This window comes from Candida margitis (genome assembly GCF_024628925.1).
Source record: "Candida margitis strain CBS 14175 chromosome Unknown scaffold2, whole genome shotgun sequence".
NCBI lineage: Eukaryota > Fungi > Ascomycota > Pichiomycetes > Serinales > Debaryomycetaceae > Lodderomyces > Lodderomyces margitis.
Genome location: NW_026261802.1, coordinates 301,341 through 325,127, shown reverse-complemented (window position 1 = coordinate 325,127; position 23,787 = coordinate 301,341). Strand labels below are relative to the sequence as shown.

At 38.3% G+C, this 23,787-nt stretch overlaps 13 protein-coding genes across 13 annotated transcripts; 6 read left to right on the top strand and 7 right to left on the bottom strand. All coding sequences in view use genetic code 12, as the record gives it.

The window, feature by feature from the left end:
- Positions 1–769: 769 nt before the first annotated feature.
- Positions 770–2,153, top strand: IDH1 (isocitrate dehydrogenase (NAD(+)); the record flags this gene model as incomplete). The annotated part of the gene is made up of 2 exons (XM_051814243.1): positions 770–799; positions 1,086–2,153. The coding sequence occupies 2 exons, from the start codon at positions 770–772 to the stop codon at positions 2,151–2,153; spliced, it is 1,098 nt and encodes a 365-aa protein (XP_051672276.1).
- A 691-nt stretch (positions 2,154–2,844) lies between these two features.
- ADE12 (adenylosuccinate synthase) lies at positions 2,845–4,131 on the top strand (the record flags this gene model as incomplete). Its single annotated transcript, XM_051814242.1, has 1 exon — positions 2,845–4,131. One exon carries the CDS (start codon positions 2,845–2,847, stop codon positions 4,129–4,131), a length of 1,287 nt encoding a protein of 428 aa, XP_051672275.1.
- A 299-nt stretch (positions 4,132–4,430) lies between these two features.
- DOA1 (Doa1p) lies at positions 4,431–6,800 on the top strand (the record flags this gene model as incomplete). The annotated part of the gene is made up of 1 exon (XM_051814241.1): positions 4,431–6,800. One exon carries the CDS (start codon positions 4,431–4,433, stop codon positions 6,798–6,800), a length of 2,370 nt encoding a protein of 789 aa, XP_051672274.1.
- Positions 6,801–6,906: 106 nt separating this feature from the next.
- CANMA_002197 (uncharacterized protein) lies at positions 6,907–7,284 on the bottom strand (the record flags this gene model as incomplete). Its single annotated transcript, XM_051814240.1, has 1 exon — positions 6,907–7,284. One exon carries the CDS (start codon positions 7,282–7,284, stop codon positions 6,907–6,909), a length of 378 nt encoding a protein of 125 aa, XP_051672273.1.
- Positions 7,285–7,496: 212 nt separating this feature from the next.
- On the bottom strand, positions 7,497–9,080 carry TRP3 (bifunctional anthranilate synthase/indole-3-glycerol-phosphate synthase; the record flags this gene model as incomplete). The annotated part of the gene is made up of 1 exon (XM_051814237.1): positions 7,497–9,080. The coding sequence occupies one exon, from the start codon at positions 9,078–9,080 to the stop codon at positions 7,497–7,499; it is 1,584 nt and encodes a 527-aa protein (XP_051672272.1).
- Positions 9,081–9,277: 197 nt separating this feature from the next.
- MCD4 (mannose-ethanolamine phosphotransferase) lies at positions 9,278–12,190 on the bottom strand (the record flags this gene model as incomplete). Its single annotated transcript, XM_051814236.1, has 1 exon — positions 9,278–12,190. One exon carries the CDS (start codon positions 12,188–12,190, stop codon positions 9,278–9,280), a length of 2,913 nt encoding a protein of 970 aa, XP_051672271.1.
- A 233-nt stretch (positions 12,191–12,423) lies between these two features.
- CANMA_002194 (uncharacterized protein) lies at positions 12,424–14,550 on the bottom strand (the record flags this gene model as incomplete). Its single annotated transcript, XM_051814235.1, has 1 exon — positions 12,424–14,550. One exon carries the CDS (start codon positions 14,548–14,550, stop codon positions 12,424–12,426), a length of 2,127 nt encoding a protein of 708 aa, XP_051672270.1.
- A 336-nt stretch (positions 14,551–14,886) lies between these two features.
- CANMA_002193 (snoRNA-binding rRNA-processing protein) lies at positions 14,887–15,438 on the bottom strand (the record flags this gene model as incomplete). The annotated part of the gene is made up of 1 exon (XM_051814234.1): positions 14,887–15,438. One exon carries the CDS (start codon positions 15,436–15,438, stop codon positions 14,887–14,889), a length of 552 nt encoding a protein of 183 aa, XP_051672269.1.
- Positions 15,439–15,640: 202 nt separating this feature from the next.
- On the top strand, positions 15,641–16,315 carry MRPL6 (mitochondrial 54S ribosomal protein uL6m; the record flags this gene model as incomplete). The annotated part of the gene is made up of 1 exon (XM_051814233.1): positions 15,641–16,315. One exon carries the CDS (start codon positions 15,641–15,643, stop codon positions 16,313–16,315), a length of 675 nt encoding a protein of 224 aa, XP_051672268.1.
- A 205-nt stretch (positions 16,316–16,520) lies between these two features.
- On the top strand, positions 16,521–17,354 carry CANMA_002191 (mitochondrial 54S ribosomal protein uL3m; the record flags this gene model as incomplete). Its single annotated transcript, XM_051814232.1, has 1 exon — positions 16,521–17,354. The coding sequence occupies one exon, from the start codon at positions 16,521–16,523 to the stop codon at positions 17,352–17,354; it is 834 nt and encodes a 277-aa protein (XP_051672267.1).
- Positions 17,355–17,995: 641 nt separating this feature from the next.
- Positions 17,996–21,235, bottom strand: CRM1 (exportin; the record flags this gene model as incomplete). Its single annotated transcript, XM_051814231.1, has 1 exon — positions 17,996–21,235. The coding sequence occupies one exon, from the start codon at positions 21,233–21,235 to the stop codon at positions 17,996–17,998; it is 3,240 nt and encodes a 1,079-aa protein (XP_051672266.1).
- Positions 21,236–21,945: 710 nt separating this feature from the next.
- CANMA_002189 (uncharacterized protein) lies at positions 21,946–22,434 on the top strand (the record flags this gene model as incomplete). Its single annotated transcript, XM_051814230.1, has 1 exon — positions 21,946–22,434. One exon carries the CDS (start codon positions 21,946–21,948, stop codon positions 22,432–22,434), a length of 489 nt encoding a protein of 162 aa, XP_051672265.1.
- Positions 22,435–22,515: 81 nt separating this feature from the next.
- Positions 22,516–23,529, bottom strand: MDH1 (malate dehydrogenase; the record flags this gene model as incomplete). The annotated part of the gene is made up of 1 exon (XM_051814229.1): positions 22,516–23,529. One exon carries the CDS (start codon positions 23,527–23,529, stop codon positions 22,516–22,518), a length of 1,014 nt encoding a protein of 337 aa, XP_051672264.1.
- Positions 23,530–23,787: the final 258 nt, after the last annotated feature.

Here is a 23,787-nt window from a genome sequence, read left to right as displayed (position 1 = left end):
CACAGTTTGGTACGCTCATATAGCTAAAGCTATATATTTTAACCATTCTGTCTCATATTTCTTCTTATAAGACTTTGATATTCCTTTGTTGAGTGCCCGTGGATGGGGAGTGGATTAAGAGTCTCGGAGTCGAATTAAATATCTTTATTTTTTTTGTAGCGCAACACAAAATCCTATAAAGCCGATGGTTGGAAAGGAGTGCATTTAGCCAGAACTAGTGTTGGATCTGTCTACTACAGAGGTCTCTGCTTTAGCATTGGGATTGGAGTATGTTGGTGCAATATCTCTTAAAGTGTGTTGTTTTTAAATGCATATACAGTGTAGATTTTTTGCCAATGGTTTTTGTTGCTAAATTTAATTATTATTTTGCAACATTAGCAGAGTATAAAGGCATCAAATTGGAAAGTAACCCAGGATTATCCTAAAACGTCTAATTGTAATGTCAGAGTTAGCAATAATAGGGGGTATTATTCCCCACATGAGCATATAGTTAAGTTTAGATACTCTTAGAATACGTCTTTTGTTTGTCTGTCTGTCTGTCTGTCTGTCTGTCTGTCTGTCTGTCTCGTATCCTTTATTATTTGAGATATTTTATTTTTTTTTTATTTTTTTACTTTTTCTTTTATTTCTTCTGTTTATTGTTGTTGAAAATAAAAAAAAAAATCTCAATTTCTCTTTGAGAAGAAGAAGAAGAAGAAGAAGAAAAAAAAGAACAAGGAATTAGTTACATCTTATTTTCAACACAACACACAACTCTATCTATTCAATCATGCTTAGAACTATAGCTAACACCCAAAGAGTATGTATCAGTTTAACCAATTATTTCTTTCATCTGGAGATATATATATATACATGAAGGAAAATAGCTTTTTAGTGAAGAGGAGTTTTCGTTGTTGGTACCTTTTTTATAGAGAAGTTTATCCGAACACCCAATCAAATAAGGTCACACATACATGGCAACTCCGAAATCAATTAACTGAGCAAAATCGATCTTCACAACCACTGCATAACTACATGTACATATATAACCTCCACCACAAAAGAACTGCTTGTTCAGGTTACTAACTTTGCTCCCTTTTTTTTAGTCGGCAATTCGTTCATTTGCTACTTTTTCATCACCCGAATCAGTCTTGCCAAAGAAATATGGTGGCAGATACACTGTTACTTTAATTCCTGGTGATGGTGCTGGTAAAGAAATCACCGATTCAGTCAAAACCATCTTCAAGTCACAAAATGTTCCAATTGATTGGGAAGTTGTTGAAGTAAGTGGTGTTTCTGGTGATTCAGGTAAACACCATGGTGTCGACGAAGCAGTTGAATCTTTAAAAAGAAACAAGGTTGGTTTGAAAGGTATTTTGTATACTCCTTCTGACAAATCAGGTAAATCATTGAATGTTGCTTTGAGAAAAGAATTGGATATTTATGCTTCATTGGTTTTGATCAAAAACATTCCTGGTGTTAAAGGTATTTATGATGGAATTGATTTTGCTTTAGTTAGAGAAAACACCGAGGGTGAATATTCTGGTTTGGAACATCAATCTTACCCTGGTGTTGTTGAATCAATGAAGGTTATTACCAGATTCAAGTCTGAAAGAATTGCCAAATTCGCCTTTGATTTCGCTGAAAAGAACAATAGAAAATTAGTTACTGCTATTCACAAAGCAAACATTATGAAGTTGGGTGACGGTTTATTTAGACAAACAGTTAAGGATGTCGCTCAAGATTATTCCGGTATTGCTGTCAATGATTTGATTGTTGACAATGCTTCTATGCAAGCAGTTGCCAAGCCACAACAATTTGACGTCTTGGTTACTCCAAACTTGTACGGTTCTATCTTATCCAACATCGGTGCTGCTTTGATTGGTGGCCCAGGTTTAGTTCCTGGTGCTAACTTTGGTAGAGAGTATGCTGTTTTCGAACCAGGATGTCGTCATGTCGGTTTGGATATCGAAGGTAAAAACACTGCTAACCCAACTGCCATGATTTTGTCTGCCACCATGTTGTTGAGACACTTGGGATTGAACGCTGAGGCTGATAAGATTTCCCAAGCTACTTATGATGTTATTGCTGAAGGTAAGGTAAGAACTAAGGATATTGGTGGAACTTCATCAACTACCGAATTCACTGATGCTATTGTTAACAAATTGGATTAGTGATAGGAAGAGAGAGACACACAGAAACTGGATTGAAGGAGTTTCAGTTAGTATAGGTAGGATAACGTTTATTGAGTTATTTTTAGACTACATTATATTTGACAATACACACGTACACAGAGACATGTATGGATTAGAATGGATTGTATTAACAGCGAATGATGGGGGTGTTTGCAACTTTGAAGATATGTAAGGGGTAGCTGTGAATTCTGCATATAAACAGCAGAAGACCAAAAATGAGTTTTCATTGGCAGAGAAAAAGAAGAAGAACATAGAAGAAGACAATTTACAAAAATTTACAACACCATAAAAATGTAAGAACAGCAGATAGAGAGAGGACAATGCATATCCCAATGATCAGACTTATGGATTCATTACTATAAAAAAAGGACAGACAGGGATACTGGTTAGTTGTAATATATTATCCCAAATCGTCCTATAAATTTGCACTTTAATTTCTTTTTTTTTTCCGTCTCTCCTTCTCTTCTCTGACTCAACCGCTAACATTCATTTACCCTTTCACGTGGATTGAAGTTTATTTTCTTCAAAATTTTTTTCTTTCGACTTTGAGTTGACCTTTCTTTTTCTTCTAACGGTTTCAATCGTTCAACTTTTGGGTATTACACTCTAAAAGTTCAAATAGATTCAACTACTTAAACAAACAAACAAGAACCACTCAATATCTTTAATCATGTGTGACGTTGTTTTAGGAGCCCAATGGGGTGATGAAGGAAAAGGAAAATTAGTCGACTTGTTATGTGACGACATCGATGTTTGTGCTAGATGTCAAGGAGGTAACAATGCAGGACACACCATTGTTGTTGATGGTAAGAAATTTGACTTTCACATGTTACCTAGTGGACTAGTTAATCCCAAGTGTGAAAATGTCATTGGATCTGGAGTTGTTGTTCATGTTCCATCATTTTTCCAAGAGTTACAAAACTTGGAAGTTAAAGGCTTAGATTGTCGCGGTCGTTTATTCGTTAGTTCTAGAGCTCATTTGGTTTTCGATTTCCACCAAAGAACTGATAAATTGAAGGAGGCGGAATTGTCGGAAAACAAAAAGTCCATTGGTACTACTGGTAAAGGTATTGGCCCTACTTATTCTACTAAAGCTTCAAGATCAGGTATCAGAGTTCATCATTTGGTTAACCCTGAACCAAAAGCATGGGACGAGTTCAAGACTAGATATATGAGATTAGTCGAATCAAGAATGAAGAGATATGGTGAATTTGATTATGACTATGAAGAAGAATTGGCCAGATATGCCAAGTATAGAGAAGAGTTGAGACCTTTTGTGGTTGACACTGTTGAATACATGCATAATGCCATTGCTGACAAGAAGAAGATTTTAATTGAAGGTGCCAATGCTTTGATGTTGGACATTGATTTTGGTACTTATCCATACGTTACTTCTTCTTCCACCGGTATTGGTGGTGTGTTGACTGGATTGGGAATCCCACCAAAAACCATTAGAAACATTTATGGTGTTGTCAAGGCATACACTACTAGAGTTGGTGAAGGTCCATTCCCCACTGAACAATTGAACTCTGTTGGTGAAACTTTGCAGGATGTCGGTGCCGAATATGGTGTCACCACCGGAAGAAAAAGAAGATGCGGTTGGTTAGATTTGGTTGTATTGAGACATTCAACTTTAATCAATGGTTACACTTCGTTAAACATTACTAAATTGGATGTTTTGGACAAGTTTAAGGAAATTAAAGTGGGTGTGGCTTATAAATTGAATGGTAAAGAATTAAAGAGTTTCCCTGAAGATTTGATTGATTTAGGCAATGTCGAAGTTGTTTATGAAACATTACCTGGTTGGGAAACTGATATCACCAAGATTAAGAATTATGACGATTTACCAGAAAATGCCAAAAAATATCTTGATTTTATTGAAAAGTATCTTCAAGTGCCAATTCAGTGGGTTGGTACTGGCCCAGCAAGAGATTCAATGTTGGTCAAACAACACTAATGGCAACACTAATGGCAACACTAATGGCAACACTAATGGTTGTGAGAACTATACATGTAGACGTTTTCTTTTTTTATGATAGTTACACCATAGAGCTAGATATATATTACTTGATTTAGGACTCGATCGAGTGTAGATGAATGAGCTGTCGGAGAAGTTCTATTGCATTACGTGGTGCTTAAGTCTTGCAACTTTGACGTCTTGCGCTACCAGATAAGAGCAAAAGGTTACAAATTGTAACTGAAAATTAGTGTTGCCACTGGTTGTCTTTCTGCAACTGTAAAATAACTATACAAATCATGACATACAAACTTAGTTCCACCTTATCAGGCCACGAGCAAGATGTTAGGGGCTTGGCAAACTCAACCATTGGAGACGAGCCCATACTTGTATCAGTGCTGAGAGACTCGACAACAAGAGTATGGAATCATGTAAATACGTCACTGGAAACCGACTCAAGAATACTTTTCCATTCACCAACCAAATCTTTTATCAATTCAGTTTCAATTGTCAAATTGGAACAATCGGGCGAAGAATTAGTTGCTAGTGGAGGACAAGATGCCATGATATATTTGAGTGATCTATACCAGCAAGGAGTCCAAGAAGGAGAAGCTGTCAATTTCGACCAGGATGGGAAATACCAATTGATTGGACACGAAGGAAATGTATGCGCCATGAATTTTGCTCATGATGAATTTATTTCTAGCTCATGGGATGGAACTGCAATAGTATGGAATTTACAAGAATTTGTTCCCAAATTTGTCCTTGGGGGCCATGATTCATCAGTATGGGATTGTAAAATTGTCAACAACAAGAATCAATATTTGACGGCATCCGCTGACAAATCAATCAGACTATGGCAAGGAGACCATGAAATCCAAAAGTTTTTGGGACATACTGATGTCGTTCGAAAATTGTTGGTTTTACCCGGTGGTGAACGGTTTGTATCTAGTGCTAATGATGGTACTATCAAGATATGGGACTTGCAGACGGGTAGGATATTGAAGACACTATTTGGCCATGACTCATTTGTTTACGATTTGGCATTGTTGCCCAATGGCAATCTAGTATCTACTGGTGAAGATAGAACCGTCAGAATTTGGGATTTATCAAAGGGTGAACAAGCAGTGCAAGTGATTACTTTACCATGTATTTCAGTGTGGTGCGTGACTATGTTGCCAAATGGAGATTTTGCCGTTGGTGGATCCGATAACCAAATCCGGGTCTTTACTCAAGATCCAGCGCGAGTAGCTCCACAAGATGAATTGAAAGCATTTACTGAAGCAGTGCAATCATCATCAATATCGGAACAATCATTGGATGATTTGAAGAAAACCGATATACCGGGTATCGAGGCGTTATCTAAGCCGGGGAAACAAGAAGGGTCAACCATAATGGTCAAGACTGCGGATGGCACCATTGAAGCTCACCAATGGTCTGGCGGAGAATGGCATAAAATTGGTGATGTTGTTGGGGGAGCAAGCTCAACAAAGAAGCAAACGTACGAGGGACAAGAATATGATTATGTGTTTGATGTCGATATTAAGGACGGTGAACCACCACTAAAATTGCCCTACAATTTGAATCAGAATCCCTACACGGTGGCAGAAAAGTTTTTAGCTGATAATGAGTTGCCATCGTCTTATACTGACGAAGTAGTGTGGTTTTTGGAGACGAATACAGCGGGGGCAAAGTTGAGTGAAGGAACTACCGAAAACAACCAAGCCCAGCTGCCAGCATTGGCTAATGATCCGTATTCTGATGCTTATGCGAGACAACATAGTTCAGGAGAGCAGCCTCAAGTTGCAACGTCGATTATACCAGAGACTCAATTTATTTCGTATAAAGAATTCAAAAAGGATACCATACTCAATGGATTGAAAAAGTTAAACCAGTCACAGGAAACTAGTCAATTCACCGAGGAGGAGATATCAACTATTCTGGGCTTAATTTCTAATTTATCTTCAGGTGATGCTGTTGAATTGATTTTGAACTATGCCACTAAGATCATTTCATCTTGGAATACATCATCGAAATTGATTGGATTTGATTTGATTCGAATTGCTCTTGGCAAAATTACCGCTCACGATTTCCTTGGCCAGGAGTCCGTTGCCCAAACAGTGTCCAATCTGATTGAATCTGGGTTGGAAATTATCGATTCTTCCAATGCAACCTTGTTCATGATGATTATGAAAGTGTTGGCCAATTTCATTGGTGGAGCTGGATTCATTCAAGCCTATATTGACCCATTCGAGGGTGACTCAACTCGGTATATCTACAATGCCACATTCCAAAAGATCTTGCACGAAATTGGACAAAAGGCCACAGCATTGGATTCGTCAGCCAAGCTTTACGCCGCAGCAATTACAGCACTAGCTTCTTTTGTTTATGATTTATCAACGGTTCAAATCAAGACAACTGGATTAAACAGCCACTCTGAGACTTCGGCTGCTCCCGTATTGGACCTAGTGGCGAAAATAGGTGATACCGTGGTGAAATCTTCAGGCGAGGCCGGGTATAGATTGGCCATTGCTTATGGAAATTTCAAGTACATTAAGGCTTACCCAACAAATGCACCACCGCTGCAATGGTTGAATAAATGGAATGAGCTATACGCGTCAAAGGAACAGAGGTTTAATGATTTAGCTCGTGACTTGACACTATTATAGAAAATCATATACATATCTACAAAGATAAAGCAAAAGATGTTTGGTTTATTCCATTATTAAAAATTCTCTAGACGTAGCATTCTAAATCTAACAACAATAACCTGCTCTAACTCTCTTGATAAAATAACTCGGGTACTTTATAGGTATATTGAACCAATTTCTCAACCGCATTTAAATTCAAATTATCAGTCAATGAAACAACCGAATAAACATGCACTTTTAAATCAGATGGATTATGGCTGACTTTGCCAATAATTTCATAGTTCTTATTCACTTGCAATGCCCCGTCTCCATTGTTATCACCGTCGTTTCCCGCGCCGTCCTGGGTAGCTGATGATAAATCTAGCTTGACGGATCCATTGCTTATCAATATGGCCTGTTGCGTGCTGGTATCGTATGATTCACATTTACCGATGATTCGAACGAGGTTGTTTTGGTTTTGTTGTAAGAGCGTCGCATCTATTCTTTTAGTGGTTGCTTCCATGGTGATGATTTGTGAGCTGTATGTGTGAGTGTAATTGAATGGCGTGTGGATTCTGTATTTTTTTTTATTTCTCCTTTTTTTTTTTAAAACGCGTCTGGTGTATTCTTCACGCGAGAGTTTTGCAACAGCAAGAGGGGAGATATCACCAAACTCTTCTGAGGGAATAAACTGTTTGATTTGTTATTTACTTCTATAAAAAACGAACAGCCAATCTAACAGCTACATAAATCATGCAAGAATTCACCGGCTTTACCATTTGCTTCAGCTCTCATTAAACTTTCACCAATCAAGAACCCATCAACATCATCTTCATACTTGTACTTCTTGACATCATCAACACTGGTGATTCCCGATAACGCCAACACCAAGACATCACCATTTCTGCCATTTTGGCTTCCCTTTGCGTGCTCCACTAATGAACTAGTAGTTTGTAAATTGACGCTGAAATTGGTCAAGTTACGATTATTAACTCCAATAATCAATGGCTCTTTAGTGTCATTTTGGTAGGTTAATTTCAAAGCTTGAGTCAATTCTGCATCATCATTCACTTCAACTAATGGCACCATTCCCAATTCCAAAGAGTATGCATACAACTCTTGTAATAATTTTACATCTTTCAACATCTTGACAATAAGTAAAACAGTATCGGCACCAGCTAATCTAGCTTCCAATATCTGGTACTTGTTGAATATGAATTCTTTCCTCAATACCGCTGGTCGTTTGTAATTACTTACTTTTTGCGTTGCCGGACTGTCAATAACTTTACGAACCAACGATAAATCCTCAATTGATCCTTTAAACCAAGTTGGTTCAGTCAAGATGGAAATTGCTGAAGCTCCATTGATGGCATACGTTAAGGCTTGGGTACCTGCATGTGCATTTGTATTGATGTCACCTTTAGATGGACTAGCTCTTTTAAATTCGGATAAAATGATGGTTTGCTGAAGTTCATCTTGGGTGTACTTAAGACGATCATAAAAATTGATAATTGGTGGAGCTGCACCCAACGATAAGGCAATTTCCAAGTTTTGGAACGAACGACCAGGCAAATTCTCTATCATTTCGTAATCCTCTTTTCTCTTTTTGTAAATTGTAGTTAAAATATTTTCATTTTTGGCAAACGATTTCTTCGTCACCTCTTCTTTATGCTTCAACTTGTAAGCTTTGTTTTCGTCCCAGGTGCCTCCGTGTACTCCTAAAATGTTATCAATCATTAATTGTCCAGACTCGGTTAAAATGGACTCAGGATGGAATTGTACTGCTTCAATAGTATACTTCTTGTGTCTAACTCCCATAATTACTTCTGGTTCTGTTTCAGTGACAGCAGTGACTTCCAAAACATCAGGCAATGTCTTTTCACTACCAGCAAGCGAGTGGTATCTAGTAACAGCCACTGATTGTGGCACATCTTCAAACATTCCCCTACCGTCATGTTTGATAGTAGTTGTTTTACCATGCACGATTTCACCGGCATACGAAACATCACCACCAAACACATCAAAAATACATTCTTGGCCCATACAAACTCCAAATATGGGTAATTTCCCCTTGAAGTGTCTAATTAAATCTCTTGAGATACCTGAATCGGTTAAAGGGTGGCCAGGGCCAGGTGAGATGAATATTATATCTGGCTTGATTTCATTTTCAATGGTGTCAATATCTATTTTGTCATTTCTGTACACATCAACCTTTCCACATCGGCTGGATTGATGTAAATATTGATATAAATTCCATGTAAAGGAATCATAGTTGTCTATCATTAACACATGTCTTTTAGGTTCAGAGTTGTCTGTCATTGTTGGCTTGAAAAAGTTACTGGATATGAGCGGATCTGACTAACTTCTTTTTTATTTTTTTTCTTTTTTCATTTCTTTTTTTTTTTTCATCTTCAAAATTTGGACTAAGTCACGGGTTTGCAATCAAATCAAGCGATTCTAGAAGAATAAATCTATACCATAAAAAAGCATCTAAATACCTTTTGATTAAATAAACACTATGTAATTTTCTTTTTCCTCACTCTATGACTAATAGGTTCGTAATCCAACTTCTTATCTGTCTGAATGTACTCAACACCACTCAAAATAACCGAACTAACCAACTCCAAGATCAACATAAACAATGACGACAAAATTGCCAAACAATAATTTGAGATCGACACACCAATGTCCAACCAGGACCCTTCTGTCCGCACTAAAAAGAAAAAGTTTAATGATAAGATATCGCTGGTGGATATGATCAATGTGGAAATTGTAAATCGTTTAACTTCCAATTGATGATTCATGATACCTAAGCATGTAGAGAGCAACACGTATGGAATGATCAACTTTATCATTAGCAAAGCTCCCATGGCAAATGGACTGAAAACGGGTATCAATCGGTAAACCGAGTCCAATGAAAATGATGAAATTGACGACACGTTACCTGTTCCAAAAAAAGCCACTTGCAAAAAGAAAAACCCAATTATAGCAATCCTAATCACTTGAACCCAGTAGCCTTGGGGTAATTTTCCTGTTTCTTTCTGTTCCTTCAATATTTCCGCTTGGGAATACTTGAGAAGCTCCTCAATCGTAAGCCATTGTAGTAACACCAAGGAGAATCCAATATAAAACAACAATTCAAAAGATATTGTGAAAATCACAAACGTTGGCACAAAAGTTATGAATATGATCAACAATCTAAACCTGTAGTCTTTTGATGGGTAGAAGGAATGGAGTACTGGGAGCACTACAAGTGAAGTCACAAATATCACCCAGCCAATAATCTGTGAATACAAAGGAAGACCATTTCGAGACTGTAAAGACACCACCGACACATCAGTTGCGTATGTGATGAGTGGAATAGCGAATATCTGAGCATAAGTTATAGCCTTTTGTGGGAATCCAATATCGTAGCTCCTCTTTTCTACTTCATTGAATCCCACGATACTTATAATAAATGCAAGTGCAGCACCCAAGTTTATTAGAAGCAAATTCTCCGTCTTTATTGGGTTGAGATTGGTGAATATGCACATGAAGAGACAACTGAAAAACCACAAAAATTTCATCAATCCAGATATCTTGTGCGAGTCCAGTATGAAAACCGGATAAACACCAACGACACAGAATATGATTGAAAACGTGAATCTTTCGAAAAATCCATACGCGATCCCCTCATACATTCCGAGGAAGCTGGTGAATATTAATATTTTACCACCAAGGGAAACACCACGTAACAATTCCCCCACTCCATCAATCAAGTGTTGAAATTCCACCACAATCGTGTACCAAAAATAAAGCGGGAAAGCAGTGTACATGTAGTAGTTGATCGGAGAACTTTGATAGAATAACAAATACCCAAGTGATGTTCCCAACACCAGAAAAGATGCCAATGTCACCGGTGAGTACAGACTCTTGACTTTTTTCAAGTCACTCTTTGACAAGATGAAGAGCTTTAAAAATAAAATGAAGGAATACACTATCCAGCCAAAAAAGCCCAATGTCACAATAGAGCGAAGAAGGGCCCAATTATAAGTGGTCAAATAATTCAACCCGGCCAATGTTTTCTTCATCAACTCTTCTGTAATTTCAATAGCCAACTTCTCAACTTCTGGATCAGGGGCCTCCTTAAGCAACTCAATCATACTCTCAATCTCCTTCTGGTAGTCTTTAATCGTTTTCTCTTCAAATGGCTCGTATGGTTTGAATTTGAATTGATGACTGTAAACCTCCTTCTCCTTGACAATATACTGCTCAACAATGGCTAAAGCATTTGCATAAAGGCCCTTGATTTTGTTTTGCGGAGTGGCATCGAGATAGCCCAATGGCAATTCTCCAACTGAGTTTGCTGGGTAATTAGCACCTGTTAAATATGCCATCAACGAGGCAATGTCCGCCTGATTGACATCATTCCTTACCAAATGATCCAATTCCCAGGTATCGAAATATGTAGACTCAAATCCGCTTCTTATTGGGTCTTGCTTGAGTAATTGCGCCTCTAAATGGTGCACATCTTTCAAATGAACAGGCTTGTTAAGACCAGCACCCCAAGCAATTAATGGTGTCCTAGTGTTATCTGGGTGACCATCTCCATGGGACCCAAAGTCAGACATACCGTGATCGGCAGTAAACACAAATGCAGTTTTGTCATCGCCAAAAAATTCATTAATTTGAGGCACAACTTTCTCCAACATGGTGTCAATATATTCAATATTCTCATAATATTCAGCAGAGTAAGGACGATAAGCATGACCTGCTGTATCTGGGCCTAGCAAATGCAAGAAAAATACGTTTCCATCCTGGTGTAATTCATCATGCAAGGTTGCATTTGTTGTCAGATTAGTCAAAAGATCATCAAAATGTTTGAAAACAAAAGAATCCAACTCTATTGAACTCGAGGTGAAGTCCTCAAATTCATGCGCGTACATGCAAACATCAATTCTCCCAGGCACAACGCCATCACCATAGGCAAACATTGGTAAAATATCGGGACTACCGAATGAGTACGTATGTCTTGATTGGTTGAAAAACGAGTCAAAGTTCACCGGATTCTCTTTCCAACCCTTGGTGACTGCCGAAACATCTTCATAAAAGCCGGCAATCATGGCCACGTGTCCCGGGCGTGATTCAGTGGGCATCCTAGTATTTGATATTCCCCACGTTCCATTGTTCAAGGCTAGACTACGCAAATAAGGTGCGAGATATTTGTACTCTCCTGTTCTTGGGTGTGTCAATTTCTGAAACGTCTTGTCTGCCCTGAGGCCGTCACCAACAATAAGAAAAAGTCTCTTAGCTGGAGGTTCATAAGTGGACACATGGTGGTCCATACCGTGAACCAACGGCAGCACAAAATAAATGTCAAAGATGGACCATAGGTAGAAGAAATGGAATAACAACCCCACTGTCAATAACAATTTCCTATTCCTATCCATACTGATGCAAAAAGAAAGTATGTTCCCCTTTGTTAACTGAAGCGAATGAATGGCTTGACACTGGTAATGAATTGGTGACGTGTTTTTGCAAAATCTGAAAAGAAAAACGCGGTTTATATTTTTCTATGTTCTTTTACTGGTTTTGTGCTACATCACCTCTAGGGTACATTTTTCTCAACACGGGGGATCAGGAAGAAGAGGGGAGCTGAACTTTCTTGCATTATAAACTCTACTTAGGTCCAATTGGGATCAGGCTCTTTACACATTCTAATCCACTGGCAATTTTGTTGGTAAAACATCATGTTGAGACCGAAAACACGAAGTGCATCTTTGTACTGAGTAATCACCTCCAAATCCCGCAGTAAACACTCATTGTACACCGCCAAATTGCTTTGTTCTTGTAAATCATTGATCGAGTCAAAATGTTCAAAATCTTTTTGCGTCCTTTCAAGTTGATAGCGCACTATAAGTTCTTTGTATTCCAAGAATGACTTCTGATAGTTTGTCATGGACTTGACGTAGCGCTGCCATTTACCTCGACTAATATTTGCATCAAAGTCGAGTAAGGGAGGTTTGGGGGACGTAAAGTTGTGCACTTTGGGAGACGCGTGGAAGTCCAATACTGTTAGTGGAGCCCGCGTTGATCTTTCAGCATTGGTGCGGAGTCTGGCAGCAGAATGGCCACGCACAGTATTTTTATTCATTGGGGTAGATAATGTCTCCGCTCTGGAGATACCATCTGTGAAACGAGTTGCTTCTGCTGGCGTGGTCCTCGAGGAATTTGCTACATTTCCTGAATTTGAGTTTGGTTGCTTTCTCCTCAGCGAAGTAGGGAGACTGTCCTCCAATTCACGGAAGTCAACTTCTTCAATGTCTCCTACATTCATCCCCAAGTTCCCCATATCAAATGCCGAAGAGTCATTATTGGCGCTGATCTTAGATCTTTTATGTGGTGAAGTTGCATGATGCCGTATATGATTTGTTGGTGGGGGCACAGGTCGCTTGGACAAGGTTGGATTGATTTTAGTGTCTGGTCTTGTACTACTTCTAGGGGGAGCTTTCGGTTTCACAGAAAACGGAATATACTCGTCCAATTTTTCAGGACTGTATTCCTTATCAGCCTTCCCCTCCGTTGAAACGTGAGCTCCATTATTGGCCCCTGTGGCCGCTCTTTGATTGGACGATTTATTTGACGTACCCTTCGCCTTCATATTAGGTCCTGTCTCCTCTATGATTTCTATTCCATCATCATCTTCCAGGTCATAGGACCTGTCCGATATGGTAATTGCCTCAACGTCTGTAAAATCATTCTCCGATACAATTGGGATGTCGAGCCCTTTGCTATTTTTTGCTCTATTTTTATTTGAATAATCATTCTTACGGCGTTTGCTTGACGGTACATAGTCCTCTTCTTGACCGTTTGTCACTTTGCCACTCTTCTTTGATCTAAAAAGTCTTTCGGTATCATCAGGGTTATACTGGTTCCTCAAAAATTCAGTAGCTGTTTCTGCTGCATCAGCCATGTCCCGTCGGCTCTGCTTTGCATTTTGATATTCCTTATCTTGAACTGAACTGCTAGTATGCAGCGTTCTATGCTCGTTGGGGTTATATTCCTCATCCGATTCGCCACTAAGAATCTCAGATGGGCTTTTTGTATATCTATTCTGCTCAGTTGCCGTTTCCGCCTGTACCGTATCAACTTCCTGTGCTTCTCGTTGCTTTTTAAGTTCTTCTTCAAGTCTTCGTTCTTCCTTCTCTACTCTTCTCCTTCTCTCACTTTCCATTCGTCTTCGTTCTTCTTCCATTTTCTCAACTTCTCTCATTCGGGCTTCGGCTTTTCGTAACTCTTCTCTCCTCTTTGCTTCTGCCTCAGCCTTTAACCGCTCAAGCATCTCCTCTTTGAGTCTTTTTGCGCGAGCAGCAGCCTCTTGTGAAGCTTGTCTTCGTTGTTCTTGCGACTTGTGGAATGCTTTGAAAAAAGCACCATCAGTTCCACTTGGATTAGCCGCATTTCGCGCATTTGACGCCGAGTGTTCACTATGTGAGAACCGACTATAATACTGTCTGCTTGAAAACGAATGTCCTGTGGATGATGAGAATTGTTGATACTCAGAGTAGGATGCACTTGGCGTTCCCGTAGGCAAGTGTGCTTCACTAGTGGTATTAAATTTCTCGTAATGATTTCGTATAGCCTCAAATGCAACATTTATCTCTTTGAATTTCTCATGATGAGTTTTGTCGGGTGTTTTGTCGGGGTGGTACTTTAAAGATAGTTTCCGGTAAGCTCGTTTGATGTCCGCAAATGAAGTTGTGGGAGTCACTCCAAGTGATTGGAAATGGCTAATCGTAGGTAAAGACATCTTTCTTGTGAACACAAGTGTAACATATGTCAGTCAGTAAAGTGTGCCGTTGGAATGATGCCGAGCTAGGACAATACTTTCAGCACTTCAATTATATCTGCATGTTTTTGCATTAAAGTTTTTGTTTTTCAATTTTGAAATTTATTACATTGATCTACAAAGATAATTGTGCCTAGCACCTAAAAGCCTATCTTCAGAGACCCTAGTAATGCAATGCAGCAGAAGAAAGAAGAGACTACAGCACCACACAATGCAAAACATACAACAACTAACAACACAAATATATGTCTTGATCGTATACACAACTCTCCATCCCTTCCCCTCTCTCTATACACATCACGACAACTCGTAATCATCAATTTTGTTTCTATATTTGAGCAAATTTCTCTTAATCTTGGAGTTGTCAACCCAGGTCAAGTAATCCTCAAGATTTCTCGTGACAAGGTAGGCAGGGTCAGTAATGACATTTGGCCCGACTCTGACATGTCCTTGTTCAACAAATTTAACAGCATCTCCCAAAGTCTCTGCCATTTTTAGCCTGCACATGACCACTCCAATCCTTCTTCGACAAAGAGCACTGACAGTGACCTTGTTCTCCAAGTCACTTATTTTCGATTTGGTTGCCAATACTCCCATATTATATAGCTTCTCTAATAGCAACTGCTCGTGCTTTATACGAAATGGATCGGTAGGTTTAAGCAATGAAAGCTTATTTGCTAGTTTTCTAATATCACCACATATTTTGTTATACTTATGATAGTCTTCTCTGTTCTGAATATGGTATGTTCTCATCACCTGCGTATCTCGGTGACCCTGATCTTGTTTCCAGTCAAGAAAATCCACTTTCTTTAAAAGCTTCTTTTCATGATGTTTCAATGCCCTAACCATGTTGCTATAGTAGATATGTGTTGTTAAACAAGTTTGTACCGTCTGAGATGAGCTAAAATAAGTTCCCATTGAAACCAATGTTGTTTTAATTTTTTTCTTTATGGTAGCACCACAAATTGTGTCAGTGCTAACATTTTTTTCGAAAATTTTCAGACTTGACCAGGTAAGCTAGAGTGACTGACTCCTCATACAACAAAAGAGAATGATGGCCTCTGTATGGCGTACTTCTGTGCGCAAATTTTCAACATCGAGATTCTGCTTGTCAAACATCGGAAGGAAGCCAATCAAAGTTAGTGACGGTGTATCTTACTCAATCGAATCGATTCCCATTGAATTTTGCAAATCCTTCAGAAAGAAAAATAAACGATTTGTTCTTGATAGACAGGTTGTAGTCAAGGGTCCACTTGGCGCACTTAGAACGGAAATACCAAAGTTTATCCACATTCATAACCCACAAGGAGACAATCTGCAAATAAGTGTCAAAGTCGAGAGACCAAACAACAAAACACAAAGGTCGCTATGGGGAACAATACGTTCATCGATACATAATGCAATTATAGGGACCAGTGAAGGCCATTTATCGATAGTGAAGTTTGTTGGTACTGGTTACAGAGCTATAATTGAGAAGAATGAAAAGGGAGAGGATGTAGTTGCGTTGAAAATTGGGTTCCCATACACGCCGAAGTTGGTAGTCCCCCCTGGCTTGAAAGTTAGTAGTCCCAACCCAGCTAGATTAGTCATTGAAGGCTGTGACAAGCAGCAAGTGAAATTATTTGCTTCGTTGATCAGAGAACACAAGAAACCTGAGCCTTACAAGGGTAAAGGTATTTTTGTCGATGGAGAGACAGTTGTGCTTAAAGAGAGAAATATCAAGTAGATAGACATATGTCCCTTTGTCGTGTATATAGATATATATATATAATTTGCATATTTGTAAATGCAGTTTCAACTTCATTGTCTAGTGTGCACCAGTAGTGAAATCACTCTGACAATTTTTCACTGAGATTTTTTTTTTTCTAAATTTTTTCCAGTAAGAACAACCAACATTCTACAAACTAGCAGCACTCTTGCAACCCCAGAACATGTTCAGTATCAAGCTGCTAAGTACTGGCTTGGCACCTGCAAGCACCCAGTTTATACGAAATGTTGCACAAATAACATCCATCCATGCCATCACATCACTAAAGACAACTCCCCCTTCCAAGAATCATTCAGTGGAAGAAGGAAATAAACGTAAACAGTTACTAGAAAGACCGGGTCTTTTCGGTATAAAACAAGGGATGATAACTTGGTTTACTTCAAAAGGAGAACAAATACCGGCAACTGTTTTGGAGATCGATTCCGTTGAAGTCATTGGTCACAAAACAAGAGACGAAGTTGGATATGACGCCAACATCATTGGCACAATTGATAAATTAAAAAACTACCCAAGATTGAGTGAGTTGAAAATGTTTGAAGAAGCAGGCACGTCGCCCAAATACAAGTTTGGAGAGTTTAGAGTTCGAGATTCGTCGAGCTTGATTCCATTGGGAACTGAACTTAAAGCTGATTACTTTGCTGTCGGGCAGTTAGTTGATGTCAAGGGGATAACAAAGGGTAAAGGATTTGCTGGTGTGATGAAGCGTTGGAACTTCAAAGGTGGTAGAGCAACACACGGTGTTTCAAAGGCACATAGAACCCCTGGTGCAATGGGTGGTAACCAAAACCCAGGTAGAGTTTTGCCCGGAAAGAAGATGCCAGGAAGAATGGGATGCTCCAACATGACTGATTTCAATAAGGAAGTATTGCATGTTGATGGCGATGCAGGCATATTGATTTTAAAGGGATGTATTCCAGGACCAAATAAAGGTATCGTTAGGATCTCGGATGCGATAAAGTTGTATGGTAAATCATTGAACCAACTTGCGAGGGAGTAGTAGAGATTGGGGTTGAACATGTATATATTTTACAAATACTTACTTTATAAAGAGATGTAACATGTAGATGATATAAGGTGAGTGGAACCCTAGGTGGATTATGTACGTAGTACCAACAACGTCACATCAACAGTATTCCTTCAACAAACTTCATTTCTTCAAACAATAAATCACCCGACTTGAATTGTCCCAAAAAATGAAATTAATTGATCAAAAAGATTCGATTCCAAAAAAGATCAACATCTTTTGATGAATTAGAAAGTTCCAAAAATTAAATAAAAAACACCATTTGACTTAAACGGAAGACAATTCCCGGATGGTTCTGGGAAAAGACAAGAACCATGTTCGACAATGAAATTGATCTTCTGGTGATGAGGAAGAAAAGAAAGGAAAAGAAACTAGAGTTGAAATTTTTTTTTCTTCTTCTCTTCTGGAAGTGAACGAGTGCAGTGGTAGTGCAAACTGGCAAAATATAACATGAAGGAAGTTGTATTCAGCACAGCTTAAAACAGACAGTTACTAACAAGCAATCTAAAAACAGCTTATTTATTAGATGGACATTATACATATTGAAGATTTGAAGCTACAAGGTTGGTACATAAAAAGCGAATGAGCTAGATGAAAGTAATGCAACCCCATTTCTAATCATCATCCAATTCAGATGGCCTAATTAATCCCCCAACTTGTAAGTCCTTCTCTCTTTGCTTCCTATCAGTCTCAATTTTTTCCAATTCTTTATCTTCTGCAAACAAGTAATCAGTAGGATCTCCACCAAATTGTTTCAATTGAACAAGGAAATCTCTTAAAGTGGCCTTGAATTTAAACAAGTCATCATACACCGAAGTAATAACTTTCAAAAAGTTTGCGAGTTGTTCAGGTTGCAAGTTTTCAAATGCCGAAGATAACAATTGTGAAAGGTATTGCTTCAAGAAATCAGAGTTTGTTGTTCCTTCTGGTGCCTGGTCGGGAGTGTAAAGGGGATACTTGATGACATTGTCTTCAACCAAATGAATTAGTTGGGCTAGCAACTGAGATTGATACCTGAACCCAGCTTTATGATCCGGCTGGGTAAACACATAGAATGTATCGGATAAAATTTGGAAATAAAAGTTTTCATAGAATGCTTTGGTGAATGGAGTATCACCCAAGTGCTCGACATTTTCAATCAAGTTCAAAGTTAATGACAACCCATTATCCTCAACATCTCTATTATTATGTTTGAAGGCCCAAAGTGCCGCATTGATTAACGATTGGAATGCTTCGCCTGATAATTGCAACAATCCCTGGAACGATTTAGCATTGATTTCTTTCAAAAGCTTATAAAATTCAATTCTATGTTCTGGGTACTCAACAAAGTCATTCTTAATCATGTCCAAGGTACATTCAAAAACATTTTGCAAAATCAAAACAACACCATCGGGTATCAAGTGGCCCACCTTAGCAACCAATGCGGTCATACATCTCAAAACTTCAGCATCCCTAGCATCTGGAACATTCGAGCTATAATCTTCTAGAACAGCACCAAACAATGGTGAGGCCAAATCTCTGACAATCTCCTCCAAATTCTCTGCTTGGTTTATATAGGTCTCAATCATTTTCAATATTTCCTTCTTGATCGTTCTCAACCCCCTCACCTTTGGTGTTTTTGTGGCAATAATTCCATCCTTGGCCACTGCGTCTGATATCATTGATGAAACTGCCTTGTACAATGACAACATATCAACATACAAGCCTCCCAATTGTGAGTAGAATCCTGGACCTAGAGCTTTACAAACAGCAACGTTGGTTTTGATAATGTTTGCAATGATTTTAACCGTTTCGGTGTTGGTCAACAACGTAGGATCTTGACCTGCTTGTTGTATGATGGAAGACCATGCCATGTTCGGCAATGCCATCAACTCACTCAACAATTTGTCTCTCGCATCTTTGTTGGTTTGTGCACTAACTATTATACCGCATGCTTCGTAAAATGTGTGGACTTGTTGTGGCTGTAAGTCTTCAGTAATTGATTGGATTTCCCTGATTATTTCATTGATAAATGGCTCCCTTTCATTTTGCTGCACAACGACAAAATGACGCTTACATTTGTTGGTGATTTTGATGAAAGTATCACATGCCATATCCTGCACACCTTCGTGTGTTTCGTGCATGAATTCGAATAGCTTATTCACCACTGTTTTCAAGAACTTCCAGTGAGCTTTCAAGAATCTTGGATACTGACCAACAATGTACATGATGTTCGACGCAACAACTGCCTTGTTATCCTTACCTCTTTTCATCTCGGTCAAAGACAACAAGTCTTTGATTACATTGACCAAAAATCTCTTTTCCATGTCTTCATTCATTGCTCCGGAGATGGACCCAATAGCCCAACACAAGGTGTTTATATTTTGCCATGACCATTCACTTTCATCGAGTTGTCTAGAAAGTTTCTCAATCATGATTTGCTCTGTGTCAAGGACGTTCAAATGAGTCAAATACACCAAAACTTCCCTCATTGATTTATACAATTGAATGGTGTCACTCTCTTTTACAAATTCACGAACAATTTCCCCTTCATCGTTTTCCACCACCAAAACTTCTTCCGGTCTAGCCATGTTTTCAATAATCACCAATCTTAATTTGGACAAGACCTCTTTATATTGGTGTTGTCTTAATGGGAATTTGGACAAAACAGCAGGATCAGGGGCACCACCCGAGGAGCCAGCTTTGATAGTGCTGCCATATGTCAATTGCATCATCGGACTTAATTCATTACTTGGCAAATTTCTCGTCTCAACAAACAATTGGTGGACAAAGGTTTGCCAAAAATCCAAACAAGTTTTGAATAACTCACGTTCTTCGATTCTTGACAACTGTAACAAGTATACTAACGCGTTTTGAAGTAGTTCTTTAGCCTCTGAATGTTGCTCCAAAACTGATAAATGGTTTCCCAAATATGTGCACAAGAACATGGCCATGTCTTGCAAAAATGATTGATCCGCCGATGAAGCAACTTTGTAGCTTTCTTTCAAGTTAGTTGTAATAGGTACAATGTTGTAGAACTGTTCCATTGTGTTTTTGAAAAAGAGCAACGTTTTAGCGTTTTCGTCGGGTAAAGTGCTAATTTCTGTCAAACATTTCAAAGAAATTGCTCTGGTATCGACTGGTGCCAAAAACTTGGTAGATAATATATCCAACAAGTCAGTTTGGTAAATATAGTTTGATGGAATCCATTGAATATATTTCAATAAAGCATTTAAGGTAGCAATAACCAAAGATGACTTGTTTGTTTTATCCAAAACTTCATAACACAATTTGAAAATCTTTTCAAATTCATTCTTCATACTTATTCTCAATTGTTGTGCTTTAGCTTGAGTCAATTGGTCTTGACTGTAATCAAACACTTCTTCACTCAACAACTTAAGAACAATCATGTTGTTCTCGCATACATTGAATGAAGATCTGGAGCTAGCAACTATTTCAGGGACAAACTCTGGCCAATTATGAGGCCATTCTTGTTTCAAAATGGAAACCAAAGTCAAATCAATCTTATTAATCAAGGCACGTTGTGTCTCAAACTCAGTTTCGTCGTTACACAACGAGATAATCATATTGACTATAAAGTTTCTTATCCCTATTCTTTCTTCTTCTGGGATCATTTTCCACCTGTATTGAATCAATTTATTTAAACATGACAATGCAATGTACTTTGATTGTGGGTTAGAAGAATTAGATAAAATATTATCAACAAACTTCCAAGATTCGGGGTGTTCTTGAAATCTATTCAACACCGATTGTGCTTGTCTTTGATTCTCACCGGAACCTTTGTAAAAAGCATCAACGGTTTGATCAAACAACGCAATGTCTAGATCAGTCGAGAAGTCCAATATAGCTTCCATTTCTATCTATCTATCGTGGTGGATTGTGTTTTATTGTAGTTTGTTTGGATGGTGTTGCCAGTTGCACTATTTGCAGTAAAAAATGAAAATAAAAAATACAATTGTAGACTTACTTTGAGGTTTATGTACCAATGTATGTCTTATGAGGTCAGCGATGTGGTTTTAGTGATATTTTTTGTTGCTTCTTGGACAGATGATTAGAATGTGTATGTGTGTATATATTAGTTGGTGGATGAATTTAATACTTCAATCAATTGGTTCAAAGTAAAATTTAAATTTTTTTTTTCTGCTTCTTCTTCTTCTCTTTCTTTGCCACTCCTTCGATTACATAAGCAACGTGTATTGTAAGAGCAGACAGTAGCACAGACATTGAGATTAAGATCGTTAACACAAGAGATATCAAGCGATACAGACACATGTATATATAGAGAGCTGCTAGACATCTTACTATACATACACTTTTCTCGAATATAGCTTGGCTATGAAAGTAATACATCAATTATTTTATCAATTATTCTGCTTTATTCCGACTGAGACTACGAATAATCACCCTCTTGTAGTAGAAAAGAAGCAGCCCTACACGGGCCAAGCTGATCTTTTTCCTCTTTGGGTACTCCACCATTAGAAACTTTTTGTTTGTCCAATTGGTGTTTGTTGTCAACACTTTTCCGTGTCAACTGCATTTGCAACCAAGCCCAGTGGACTGCATTATGATTGATATCCTACTTCAGTCAACACAAGAATGGCTATCCTGTTGGTTTTTAGAAGTCAATAATTACCCCGATCCGAAAACCCTTCAAGGAGATTTGGCAAAACTCTTGGACAACATAGATACCAACCAGTTTACGATCTTGGTTCTAAAGCAACGTGATTGGTACCTTTACAATTACATACAAATGATGGTATTGAAAACAGGCAAAAGCATTGTTGTGAACTACTTGATGGAGTCTCCCGAGCACCATTTAAAGGTTTTAGCACAATTAGTTAAACAAGTTGATTCAATGGATTTGAAGATAGGGTTTGATCTATCCAAGGAGCAACTTGCATTTTTGATGTTGAACGTGCCTGGATTTATAAACCATTTGGCAGGTGGAGAACCGGTTGAGGATGTAGATGTCGATGCCGTTTTTCAAGAGTTTATAACAAGGTACCCTTCAATAAAACTGATTGTTTCTTCAAATGAATTTGCCATTGAATAGAGGTATAAAAGATAGAGTACGAGATTAGTGTTGGTTAAACCCTTTCAAGATAATCTTTCAAAGTCTAAACTATGTAAATCTTTACTTGTTAGCAAATGCAACACCTTTTTCAACATTCTTGGCCAATTGCTCAATGGCAACTTCCAACAACTTCTTTTCATCATCGTTGATCTTGTTCAAGATATCATATTGTACCTCTTCAATACCATTCTTACCCAACTTGACTGGCAAAGAAAAAAAGTCCAAATCTTTAACCAACTTCTTGGCTTCTGAAGCACCTTTAATTGATGATTCCAAGTTCAAAAATGTGCATTCAACAATTCCGGTTTCACCTCTAACTGCCTTCAAGATAGATTCGGCTAATCTGTAACCAGCGTAAGCCATAGACAAAGTGGCTGAACCAGCACCGTTCTTGGCTTGAACAACTTCGTCACCACCAAATTGGACTCTGTGGATCAAAGCCTTCTTTTGTTCTTCATTCAATTCGTCATAGTATTTCTTGGTCGAACCAAGGGAATACAATGGAACAATGGTTTCACCAGAGTGACCACCAATAACATTGACATTGAAATCTGTTGGTTTAGTATCCTTTGGAAACAATTGAGAAATAAAAGTGTTGGCTCTGACGATATCCAAAGTGGTAACACCAAACAATCTTGCTGGGTCATAGACACCCTTCTTTTTCAAGGTCTCGGCAAAGATTGGTACGGTGGAGTTAACTGGGTTGGAAATAACCAAAACAAAAGCTTTTGGACTGTTTTCGGCGATACCTTCAGCCAAACCTTGACAGATGGAGGCATTGATGTTGAACAAGTCATCTCTGGTCATACCTGGCTTTCTTGGAACACCAGCTGGGATTATGACAAGATCAGCACCCTTCAATGCATTGGCCAAAGCAGTCTTGTCTTCTTTTGATGAAGGCAAGAATGATTCGGTGGTTGAGTTGGAGTTGATGTGACCCAAGTCAGCACCAACACCTGGGACATTGACAACATCAAACAATGCCAATTCATCAACATTTGGGTTCAATTTGGTCAACAAGGATAATGGTTGACCGATACCACCAGCGGCACCTAAAACTGCGACTTTAACCATTGTGTTTATTATTTAGTGTAGTTGTTGATTTTTGAATATATGTGGACTATTATGAAATTCCTGATTCCAAATGAAGAAGAAGAAGAAAAAAAAATAAATAAAGTGAAGAAAAAGGGGGGTTTTGAATTGATTTGATTTTGAGGGTGGAAATTTGTCAAACTATTTATATTAACGTCCAATTGAAAGTGGAAAAAAAAAAAGTAATAATACTAATTAAATTATTACACAACTTAGTCGTTATTATTTTTTTTTTTTCTT